The 12788-nt window shown below is 37.1% G+C and overlaps 1 protein-coding gene across 12 annotated transcripts in view; it reads right to left on the bottom strand.

The window, feature by feature from the left end:
* Window positions 1-593: 593 nt before the first annotated feature.
* Window positions 594-12788, bottom strand: part of ANKRD28 (ankyrin repeat domain 28) — a 200659-nt gene continuing 188464 nt past the window's right edge. For 11 of the 12 annotated variants that reach the window (XM_070575993.1, XM_070575995.1, XM_070575998.1 and 8 more), the window contains 6 exons: window positions 12668-12751; window positions 11872-12017; window positions 11176-11258; window positions 10653-10735; window positions 9005-9096; window positions 1963-3908 (listed from right to left, as the gene is read on the bottom strand). In XM_070575993.1, coding sequence (XP_070432094.1) covers window positions 3622-3908; window positions 9005-9096; window positions 10653-10735; window positions 11176-11258; window positions 11872-12017; window positions 12668-12751 — 775 coding nt within the window. In that variant the 3' untranslated portion in view covers window positions 1963-3621. Of the gene's footprint in view, window positions 3909-9004; window positions 9097-10652; window positions 10736-11175; window positions 11259-11871; window positions 12018-12667; window positions 12752-12788 lie in introns of all 12 variants that reach the window. The other variant, XM_008536128.2, reaches the window with a different exon arrangement.

Raw genomic sequence — 12788 nt, 5'->3', positions numbered from 1 at the left:
TAATTAGCTCTTTTGTAGGTTTTCATGATCTTTCTATGCTCAAGAATGCTAAGTGCTGATATTTATTCCATCCACCTCCCCTCCATCAACCATTTTAAGAATTACTCATTATGTGCTTTTCACCTAGGATATTGTTTGCCTCTTCTCCACCTGCTCAAATCACATTTGTTCCTCAATGTCTAGCCTAAATGCCCTCTTCCAGGAAGTCTGTTCTGATCTTCCTTCCCAAAGTGATTTTGTTCTCCGACCTTCCTGAGCAATTCATCTCTACTCAATTTCACTTTTATACTTTCTGCTTTCAGGTAGATATCTTTCCATGATGAATTTTAAGCTTCTAGAGGACAAGACAACAATTTCTAGGCTCACTTTCTGCCCATTCTCACCCTCAACTATAGTGCAGGCAAGCAATGAATATTTGTCAAATGAATATATTTCAAAAACTCACTTAGATAGGTTTATCCAAATTCTAAAATAGCTTTAATGAAAATTCATTAAGTTTTTAAAGAAAGGTAAGAATTAGTTATAAGTGAAAGCTAATTAGACATTTTAAGATAAGGGAAAATAATTTTGCATGTAAAAAGAAAGACACTTGATTTATTGCATTAAAAAACTTTATTTAAAAGATCCAATATAAGCCAAATTAAACCCCAAATTGACGCTACACTTAGTGATCTCCTGAACTAAATGGCACTGTTTGAGCTGAGTGTCTTGTTAAAGGGGGTCATTTGCTATTACCACCATTTCCCTCGGAGTAGTTCTAGAGCAGAAGCTGGTATTATAATAATACACATCAGAAATTTCAGATGTCACCTTTCATGCAGAAGTCAAAAAAGCAAACCGGCTTTTCTATTCTGTGTGAGGATAAAAAACACTACAGAGCAGGGCCTGAATGCTTCTGACATTCAAGGTGTAACTATAAAGGAACTCACTGCAGTGCTGTGTCCATTCATGTAAGTAGTCCATCTACTTACTCCAACAATACCAGTGTTGTTCAAATACGATTTGGGACGTACTTTGGGATGTTCCCTCATCAGGCGCAGACCAAAGGAAGCAGTTAATCAAGGAGGGGGATAGACTATCACAAAATGCAATCACAAAGCAATGAAACAGTTTTCCTAGTGGGCAAGCAATCGAAAGAACCACCTCACAAATATTTTCAGTAATAGCATCGTTTACAAAAAGTGATGCAAGATCTAAGTTCTGGTACGTGTGAGGATAAATTAAAAACAGTTTGCTACTTTACAGCTACACCTTGGATTTCATTAGATGTGGTAAATCTAACAGTGTGTCTAATGAGTCCTTTTGGAAATCACTTCAGTAGATGAGTCAAACAGCCTGTAAAAGAGAAGACATGGCAGAGGGCATGAGATTCATCCTTCCAATATTCTCAGTGTTCTCTTGGAGGACAGACCTGGGCCCAAAGACAGAAGTTACTGGGAGGGAGGCTTCACTCCATCTAAGGAAGACCTTTCTAACGGTCAGAGCTGCTCAACAACTGAGTGGACTGCTTGGTGAGGTAGAGTCACTGGAAGTGTTCAGGTGAAAAGCTCACCCTTGTAGAAGGGACTCCTGCATCTGTTAAGAGGTTAGACTGGATGAACCTCAGGTCTCTTTCAATTCTGAGATTCTAGAAAATTCCCTCAGGGAATTCAGAAGAGAATTCCTAAAAGGAAAGAGAAAGTACACATATGTATACTTTTAGAATCCTCTTGAGTTTTTTTCTTTTTCAAAAGGTACAATAGAAAATGTAGTCTGCTGTCTTTAAAATGCATATTCACCTTCCTACCACTAATAATTAGGAAGGAGCTATTATGATTTCTTTATATTATAAAGAAAAGATGGAGGATTACATTTATAATTTCTGTAAATATTTTAGAAAAAATGCTTAAAATCCAGTAGTCAATGCCCTAGAAATTTTATAGATTTTTTAGGTAATATGCACAGATACAAATACATTATTCATTAAATACAACTCACATCTGTGTTTTATTATACTCTAAAATATACAGGAATCTTGATGTACTGAAAGAGTGCAAGTAAATACAGTATTCAAGCAGTCACTATTTCTATGTACATGCGCATTAATTTTTCAAAAAACCCACAAAATTATCAAATAGATCAAAATACTGTTCTGTGTTTTCACACTTTATATTCAGAAAAACCAGCTGATAATTTACAATGTCATAAAGTTTCCAGTTTCACAATACAAAAAGGATAAAATGAAATTGGGTATCATTTTGTGAAAATTTATGGAACTTTCCCAGACCTGTAAGACCCTCTACATATGTGAAATCATTCTCCCTAGGAAAGTGACAATTACAGTAAAAGCAGAATCATATGAATTGTTATTTAAAAGCCTAAACGTCAGGCTTTTTTCCCTCTCTCCTTCTTTTTTATTATTTGGAAGGCAATCTTCCAAATGGCAGGCAATTGCTTCTTTCCCCAAATAGTTACATGTTACAAACATGCTACTTTAAATATGAATAGGACCTAAAGGCTTTAGTATTTGAAATCTTGCCCAATATAGAAATGCCTTCCAAGAGACCTGATGATGTCAACTTATGAATAACACAGAATTTTTTCTTTTTGATTCTTCACTAAACAATGACAACAAAAATCCCCCATCCATTGTGGAGGCACAACAGTAACATTAAATGATGAAGGCTTACCATCAAAAGTAGTGAGGTTGAAAACTCCATTCCCCAGGACCACTTAGCTGCAATAAGGGTGAAAATAATCTACTTTTTGATTTCATGAAATTTTCTTCTTCTAGGAAATTCTTTACATTTTCAAACAAAAATAGTTGAATTTTAAACCTAAACCATTCAACACCGGGCAACAGCCTGACCCCAATCTATCTCATGTCTACATCACAAGTATTTTCACCCTGACTGCACCCAGTCAGCTGGTTTTCAATTCTAATATTATAAAAGTTGGAATTTTAAATTTTTATGTAAAAGAAAAAAATGTAAAAATACATCTGCTTTCTGTCATGATTTAATACAGTATTAGAAGGCTTTCAGATGTTTTCTTTAAAAAAAAAATCAACATTTAAAACCAAATCTCAGCTTCCTTTTCAGAAATATTGAAGTTTGGTTTAGATAATGTCTCATTTTACCTACTCCAAGTTTCCTCAAAATGGCATTCTATTAAAAAACCTGTAAGTTATTTGGTCCTTTGGCAATTTGCTGTGCACATAATGCCTACTGTACCAAACTTTTATTGCCCTTAAATTTAATTGTAGTTTTATCGATAAAATTTAACTCTAGTGTCCTTATCTCTTCTTTTACAATAGTGTTGCTTGTGTAAGCAGATTAGGGTGCACAGTGTCCCAATTATTCCTGGCACTGCAAAACCAAATTAAACAATTCCACAAAGCAATTTGACATCAAAGTGTTTTCCTCTGGTCAGGTCTATTTCAAGATTCTAGAAGTTCCTTTTGCAAAACTTTCCTTTAAAACTCTTCTTCCTAGTGCCATCACATTTCTTATGTTCGCTCATTCTGTGATCTTTCCTCTTAGGTTGGACTTGTACGTAAATAAGAAAGTGCCTTTTTCCTGAAAAAGCACAGTCTGGAGCATTAGTGTCAGAACTCCCTCCTTGGACCTCTGGCTCAGCCTCTTAGTAGGTCTCAGAATCGGAGTCATTGAGCTCATCCACGTCGGTGTATAAGTACTCCTGTTCCCCGCCAACGTTGTTGAAGCTGCAATAGGAGCTGGGTTCATTCCTCATGATGGGCAAGGCTTCAAAGCTGACTGTTTTTGAGGTGTTGGTATATCGGTTAATGGCATTGAATGTCAGGGATGATAAAGGGCTACTTGATGAGACAGGCATCATGGTGGCCAAAATGAGAGCTAGGCAATCAGCCACGTCCTTATTGGGAGCACAAGCCAAAGCTGGGGTATAGCCTAGAGTTAAAGATAAAATTTAAAAATTAAACATCCTGAGATTAATTTCACTAAGATAAGGATATAAGCCTAAAGGTCTTCTACTTTAGACATATTTTAAATTACTTGGCTTATAATAAATTGGTTATTTAGAATGATTCAGAACTTCCTAAAAAGTAGAAAAAGAGAAAAGTCATAGAAATCTAGGGTAAGAGGAGACCTTATAGACTACAGTATAGAAGAGGAAACTAAGGCCCAGAGATGGATGATTTCTCCAAGATCTCACAGCTTATCTATTCTATCTGAATTCATAGAAGATATTGGGCTAGAATACAAAAAAAATCAGATTGATAAATCTTCCTTCAGAATGGTAGAAGAATCTTACCATTAATTTGTAGTTACGTAAGTCCTTACATGCTGGGAAATATAAATGCGTACAGATTCATGAATGAGGCACTGAGCAGGTGCTCAAAAGATACGTGCTGAAGGAATGACACTTGGCTGTCAATTCACTTTTCTTTTAGGGTCATAGTCCATTGAGGAAAAACAGTAGATAAACTAAAAAGGTGAACTTTTAAAACTCCTAACTCAAAACAAATGTTACCTTTGTAACTGTACCTTTAGCAGAAGACTGACCTTAGCCCTAAGGTACCACAATGTATCAATACAATGAACTGAGTAAGAAAACACTTGGTACCTTGGTTGGTACAAGACTCAGTCTTGAGGATGGAGTGGGAGAGAAGATGGTGAGAGCACACCGTGTGATGCCAAGTTTAGATTATACCATATGGAACTTTAAAATAGTTCACACTTACTACTTTAAGTCACTTGGAGCCAATAGGTATTTAGCAGCAAATGGTTTCAGTCTAAAGCTTCATTTGTTGTTACACATCTAGAGATTGTTTTCCCTATTAATATATTTATTCATGTTTTAGCATACATGTATATTGTTTCACACATATATAAGTATATTGTTTCTTAAATAGCTGAATAAGCACAAAACAAACATTCATGTAACCACCATCCAGATCAAGAAAGAGAACATTACCAGCATCCCAGAAGCCCCATCTCCCCTACCTAACACTACTCCTCTTCTCCTCCATAAAGGGAACCACTATCCATCCTGACTTGGGTAGTAAACATTTATGTTTTCCTTTCTACTTGTATTCAGAAACACAGTAGTTTAGTTTTGACCTTTTTTTTTAACCTAATATAAATGGACTCATACAGTAGCTATTATTTTATATCTGGCTTCTTTTACTTAACATTATGTCTGTGAGATTTATCCATGTTCTTGTATGTAGCTGTAAGTCAGTTCATTTTCATTCTTATATATTCCATTGTGTGATTATACCATGGTTGAGTTATCCATTCTAACTATTGGGCATTTGGCTGTTCCCAGTTCTTCTGTATATTTTTATCCATGTTATATTAGCCTTGAGAAAGAAACAATAATTTTTTTCCCTTCATCAATTTCCCCCTTTTCAAGGGTCAAAGGGAACAGCTGATGCCCTGGCAAGCTTGGCAGGAAGGATGGAACAGAATGCAGATTTTTAACTAAACCCTATTTGCTCGAAGTGACTGGGAGAATGCCTCAATGCTGGTATTTCTTTCAAGGGCTCTTCTGAAGATCTGAAGGTGCCTGCTGTGCTGCTGCTGCTGGTAGGCAGAGCAGCCCATTAGACAGGCCATGAGGCCTTGGAGGAGAGTGTGGGTGGGACAGAATGAGTGTCTCAGGAGTGTTTGCCAGTCAGAAAACGATTAAAAACAGGCTCTTCTCCTCTGTATGGAGTTAGTGTGGTCAGCTAAAGAGAAAGGTAAGAGATGCTTGAGGACAAGGGTCTAATCCATCCCATGCAAGTATATGTTTTGTTTTCTCCAGAAAATTCCTGGAAATATCACTTAACCCCATTCTTAGAGCGAATATAGGGATAGGATGTTCTGGGCCCTTCATGTCACCTCTACTTAGACTAGAGAGACTAATTAATAATCAACCCCTGTTGTTATTGGAACAATTTATAAGTGGATCGTTAATTTGAAGTTTAGAATTGATTATGAGATCGGTAGTTACTATGGCTTTTCAACTTTGGACCATGATTACTATTTCACATTGCAAAGTGTGTTCAAAGATATCCAGATCACAGGTGACCTTCATTATCATCTCTTATAGTATCCCTTCCATTTCTTTATAATGAAAAAAAAACCCCTAAAATCTTAAAAATGATCAACAAAAACTTGCATATCGACTATTGATTCAGAGCCTCACAATGTGGCCAAATATCTTACATAGGCTAGCGTTTTTAGGCTCCTCATTTTAATCTACATAGTAGCTGTATTTCCAGAAATGTAATTTACTGACAATGAAAGTTTCTTTTAAAGTTAGGTGAGTCTAAACTTGTCTTAGTGAGCGATCTCACTCACTTCTATGGGCTTCTTGACTACATATACTATTGATTCCCAAATCTTTATGTCCTACCTAGATCTTGCTTTTGGGCTCCAGATCCATATATCCAATTACCTACTTGGAGTTTCCACTGAACTTTTCCCATGTCCCTAAATGAACCCAGCTCTTCCTCCTCTATGCCCATCTTAAACAATGGCACTTCCATCCATAGCGCACTCGAACCTAGGTGACGTTTAACTTCTTCCCTCACCAAGTTTCAATGAGTCCCATCCTAAGATCTCTTAAAAACATCTACATCTTTTCATCTCCAATGCCTCTATCTTAATTCTGGCTACCATTTTCTCTCACCTGTAACTGTTAACTTGTTTTCTTATTTTAATCTTGTTCCCTCTTCAGACTAACTGCTATCTTCCTAATGCACAGATCCTTTGCCACTTGATCTAAGGGACTCTGACATAACTCTATATTTACAGTGCCCTGTTATATCTAAATATGTCTAAATATGCCACTCTCTCTGCTTAGAAAGTTCTCTTCCCAATTTTTACTTGTCCTTTGGATTTTGGCTTAGAAGTCATTTTTTGAGGATGCCTTCCCTGATCCTGCAAGAAAGAGTTCAAACACTCTTATGTGCTCTCAACAGCATTCTAGGTTTATATTTGTCTCCGTTCAAGGCAGTAAGTTGACTTATTTTACACTGTATCTTCAGAACCTAGCAGAGAGCTTGGCACAATCACTCACCCAACAAATATTTAGAGACCCCACCACAGACAGGCACTCTTCTAAGCACTTAGAATATATCAGTGAACACAACTGACAAAGATTCCCTGCCCACATGGAGCTTATATTCATTCTAATGAGGGAGACACAAAATCAACATAATCAAAAAGTAAATTATATACAATAAATTAAAAGATAAGCTCTATGGAAATAAGAAAAAGAAAGGAGTAGGGCAGGTTAACAAGGACTGAGACTGCTGTGGTAGGGGTATGCAGCAGGTCGTAGTGTAAATAGGGTAGTCAGGATAGACTTCACTGAGATGATGAAATCTGACCTAAGATTTGAAACAGGTAAAGGACTGAATCAAAGACTGCTTGAAGGCAGAATGTTCCAGGCAGAGGAAACAGCCAGAACAAAGATCACGAAGCATGTACTTCTTGGGGTAGAGGGGCTGGCACGGCAGAATGGAGTGAGAGAAGAAGAGTAGGAGATGAGGTCACAGAGGTAAAAGGGCAGTGGACCAATCAAAGGCCTTGTGGATCATTATAAGAATTTTAAGTGAACTGAGATTCAGATGGGTAAGATCTCCTCACATATTTTCAAAGGATCAAGGCCAGGGTGGTAGAAGTAGAGGAGAAAAAAGTGGGCATATTTTGGATATATTCTGCAGGTGGATCAAGATTATATGCTGATGGATTGTACACTGGGTATGAGAGAGAAGAGTCAAGGACAACTCTTAAGGTTTTTGTCCTGAGCAACTACAAGGATGGAAATTGTTACTGACTGAAGATCAGGATGGCTGTGCGGAGAAGAGCCTCAGTGGGATAGTGGGGAAGAGTTGAGGGGAGGAGAGAAAGGATCAGCAGTTCTGTTTTGAGCATGTTAGGTTTGAGCTGTTTATTAGACATGCATGTGGTACTGTAAGTTAGGCAGCTGGATCTATAAATATGGAGATCATGAGAGGTCTAGGCTGGAGATGTAAATTTAGGAATTCTCGGCATATAGGTAGTATTTAGACCAAGGGACTAAATGAGATCACCTAGAGAGTGAACATAGGTAGGGAATGTGAAAAGAACCAGGACTGAGTCCTAGAGCTCTCCGATATTAAGAAGTTGGGAAGAGGAGGGAGAAACTTCGCAAAAGAAATTGAGAAGGAATAACTAGGAACGTACAAGTAAAACCAAGAAAGTATGAGGTCCTGAGAGCCAAGTAAAGAAAGTTTATCAAGGAAAAAGGAATAAGCAGTTGGGTCAAATTCTGGTACATCAAGTAAAACGAGAACTAAGAATTTACACTTAACATCAGGGAGGTCATTGGGGATCTTGATGAGAACAGTTTTGCAACATGGTGGGGGCAAAGGTATGACTGGAGGAGATTTAAGAGAGAATGAGAGAGAAGAATTGGGGACAACAGGAGAGCCAACTCTACAGTAACTCTGTGTAAACAGGAAAAGAGAAATATGGCAGTAGCTGGTGGGAGTAGTGGGATTAATGATTTTTTAAGATGAGAGAAATAACATTTACATGCTGATGGGAATAATCTGGGAAGATTCCTACAAAAAATTGTTATTACAGGATGCAAAAGCGAAAAATTGCTCAAGTGATAGTCTCAAGTAGGCAAAAGGGGTCAGGATCTAGTGCATAAGTGGGAAGATGAGCTTTAGATAAGAACCTGGCACTTAAGGGCCTTGATAAATAGTTGACAGAACAAATTCTTTGAATACTAAGATAAATGTGGGAACACTGAACCAAAGTTAGTAAACACCAACTCTGGTTTAATAGATATGGGAAATTCAGAAGTTCATCTGTTGGATGGACTTTTCCTGTTTCTCTTGCTTTATTGCCTTTGCCACAAGTAAATATTATTCAATATGAATTTGACCTCTCCTCTTTGATAAAAAATATCCAAGTTTACTTTACTTCAAATATGGATCATCAAAAGATAAAAGCCTCTAGAAAGATTTAAGTTAAGGAAAGAAAATACAGAACCTACTCACCGTTTTCATCTACTGCAAGCACACTTGCTCCTTTCCCCAAAAGTTCCTGAACCACCATTGTTAGCCCATTTCGGGCAGCAACATGCAGAGGTCTGGGGGGGAAAAATATTACATATGTACACATATACATATATATGCGCATGCTCTCGTGCATATGTGCACACACAGACACACTCTCTTTTTCAATCCTGGTTGTCAAAGAGCATTTTTGCTAAGTTGTGAAGACCCAGAGAGACAAACTTGAGGCACTGAGTCCTAACAGCAATAAAGATGGGAGTAAGGAACAGCAGAACCAATGTGCCGTGCACTGTCAAACCTTGTCAATGTGCCTAGGCTCAGCTTTGGGCAGGTCCCATCAGCAAGTTCCTGCCTTCATCAAACCTTTTTGTTAGTTTCCTTCTAAGACTCAATGTTTAAAAAGATTTTACCAACTAAACTGAAATCTTAAGTTGCTGTTTTAAGAAATGAGGTTGGCAAATACATATAACAGAATATACAACAAGGGGCTGGCCCCTTGGCCGAGTGGTTAAGTTCACGCGCTCTGCTTCGGCAGCCCAGGTTTTCACCGGTTTGGATCCTGGGCGCAGACATGGCACCACTCATCAGGCCATGTTGAGGCAGCATCCCACATGCCACAACTAAAAATATACAACTATCTACTGGGGGTATTTGGGGAGAAAAAGCAAAAAAACAAAAAACAAACAAACAAAAAAAATGGCAAGCTTTAGCTCAGGTGCCAATCTTGGGGGAAAAAAAAAAGAATATACAACAAAAATAGTAAATTGCAATAGCACAAATTCCTATAGGGTGTGAAAACAGTTTACAGGTTCCATGATTGATTTTTTGACACTCAATTGAACTGAGTGATATGTGAACTGTAAGATAACCAGTATTGTAAGATTTTTTCTCTTTACCAAGTCTCAAAGTAGAAGAGCAAACAGAAATCGGGAGAGGACAATGGATGGGAGATGTTGATCTATGCAGTCACCTGAAGGCTGACTGGTCAAATTAAGAACTTGATTTTTTCTGAAATCTCTTTAGCTTACAGACACATATAGATTTTTACCTCATTTCAAATAATGTATTATTCCAGTTGATTTCCATAAAACACACACATTAGTGTTAATTTCCTTCATAAAATTATGAGTAAATGGATTGAGGAAAAACATTATTTCCATTAATAAAGTTTCAGTTCAAAAGCTTTTTTGGTAATATGCCTTTTAATTGTGATTATTTTTAGAAACTGATTTTGTCAATTATGAAAATCATTCTTTACTTTTCAACTGCTTCTGTGACTGAGATTGATTTCAGTGGTCCCATATTAGGGAAAAAATCCATTAATCATATTTTTTGTGGTGAGGAAGATTGGCTCTGAGCTAACATCTGTTGCCAATCTTCCTCTTTTTAAGACTGCTGCTGAGCTAACATCTATGGCAATCTTCCTCTATTTGTATGTGGGGGTGCCACCACAGCATGGCTTGATGAGCAGTGAACAGGTCTACGCCCAGGATCTGAACCTGTGAACCCTGGGCCACCGAAGCAGAACATGCAAACTTAACCACCTATGCCACCAGGCCAGCCCTGCCCCCATTAATAATTTTTACAATTAGAGGTCACAAGGTTGACACTGGACACTGAAAGTACTCACGTTTGCAAGGCTGCATTGGTTGCATTGATGAGGTTTCTATCTGTTATCTTTTCCAGTATTAACAAGGCACTAGTTTCATGACCCTAAAATTATGGGAAGTAACTCTTAAAAACTTGGGCACCATTAAAGACAAATTTATACACTCAGCACACCCCAACCCTGGTCCATACAATATATATATCACCATACATATGTCATGAATTTTCTCGGTTAATGCCTTAAATATCTGTCCAAACGTGTTGGCAGAGTGGGGTTAGTGGGAGAATACAAGAATATTTAAGATTAGAGAGATTAAAGAAAGACCATAATATGTTTAGGCTTCTGCTCCAAAATTTACTTGGCCTACTAGAGACTTTAACACACCATGGTGCCTAACAAGTTAGTATTTTTTTTCCAAGAAACCTGACACCAGTGATTATTAGAGAGGTGTGGTTCCTAGCTCTGTTCATTTTAGTGAAGCAAAAACTTTAAATGCCACTGTTGATATCAATAATGAAAACATATCCTTAAAATGTGTACATACCTTGCTGCAAGCCAAATGGAGTGCGGTGTTTTTACTGTTATCTTGTAAAGTCAGATCTGCACTAGCACTGCTAACCAGCATCTCTGGGAGGAAAAATTGCATCAAATTCTTATGTTTATGAACACATATCTTAGATAACTCACTGTAGAGACATGAAGATACAAAGCAAAAATATCCCTCTAGCAAAAACTTAAGTGCAAGAAAAATATCATAATATTATGTAAATTACAGACACTAACAACAGCAACTAACATTTATTTTCTGAGTGCTTACTAAATTTCAAATACTGCCTTAAGTGCTCTGGATTTATAGTAACTTATTTAATCCTCACAACGACCCTACAAAGTAGGTATTGTTATTTTTCTCATTTTATAAATGAAAAAACTGAGGTGTAAGGTCACTTTTAGTTGGCAGATCTAGGACTCACACTCAGTCAGATGACTCCAGAGCCAGCGCTCTTAACCACTATGCTACACTGCTTTACTAAAGCAGACTATTTAATCAGGAAGGGCAAATGAAAACACTGTGGCCCTAGATGACAATGTGGCTGGGAAGAAGGCAAAAGGTTTTAAATCTCAGGAGTGGTGAGATAACTCGTGAAAATTCAGTAAACTAGAGCCAGAAGGTTTGGGATCTAAGTTATCCATAAGCAATATACACACTTAGCATAATAAAAGCCTTAAGCAGTTTCTTTACCAACTGTATTAGTTTGTCCATTTTCTGCGGCCATCATGAGAGGTGTTTTCCCAGACAAGTCCACAGAATTGACTTGAGCGTTATGGCTGAGCAGCAGCTGTAAACACTCTACATGGTCTGTGAAGGCGGCTGCATGGAGAGGAGTTCTGAATACAGAAAAATAGAAAGACTTGATTAAATCTGTATGTGATGTACTCTAGAAAAATTATTCCTTAATTTATGACAAGCAATTTTCAAGGGTTTATATATTAGGCTAGAAAAGCACTGCCTGGATACAAATAGGCTTACTAGAGCTTCCTAATTTCTGCCACAGAAATTTGTATTTCTGATAATATAAAAGGTCACTAATTAAGCTGGTATAAATAAGGATAAATTATAAAATTGCTATAGAAAATTACATGATTAAAGGAAATTTTGAAAGAAATAAATCCTGACCCAAATACTGTCATTTATTACAACCGCTGGACTCTCTTCTGGCCTTTATTCCCATTTATAATACTATTAACTTCATTAACAGTGATCTTTGGGTAACAAAGATACCTCTTAAAAAAAAAAAAAAAGAAGAAAATCTTCACATTTTACAAGTTTTATAAAAAGAGGAAGACTGGCTAAAAATCATAATATAAAAAGCCTTTTATAATGAGGATATAATTAAGATTTTATAGCAATTTATACTTACAAATATAAAAATCAACTTTTAATTAATAATAGGTCTCTGTAAATTCTTCCACACTAGGCTAGTAAAATTTTTTTCCTATTGAAAGTAAAACTATTTCCTACATAGTTGAATTCCTACCTTCCTTTAGAATCTGTGGTGTTCACAATGCTGGCACCCAATGTATCAATTAACATCTCAGCAGCACCTTCATTGTCATTTATCCTGCGTAAGGTAACAAGGTGATCACTTGCAGCAAAGG

The sequence above is a fragment of the Equus przewalskii genome, chromosome 15, assembly GCF_037783145.1.
Source record: "Equus przewalskii isolate Varuska chromosome 15, EquPr2, whole genome shotgun sequence".
NCBI classification, from domain to species: Eukaryota; Metazoa; Chordata; class Mammalia; order Perissodactyla; family Equidae; genus Equus; species Equus przewalskii.
This window is presented reverse-complemented; position numbering and strand designations above follow the sequence as displayed.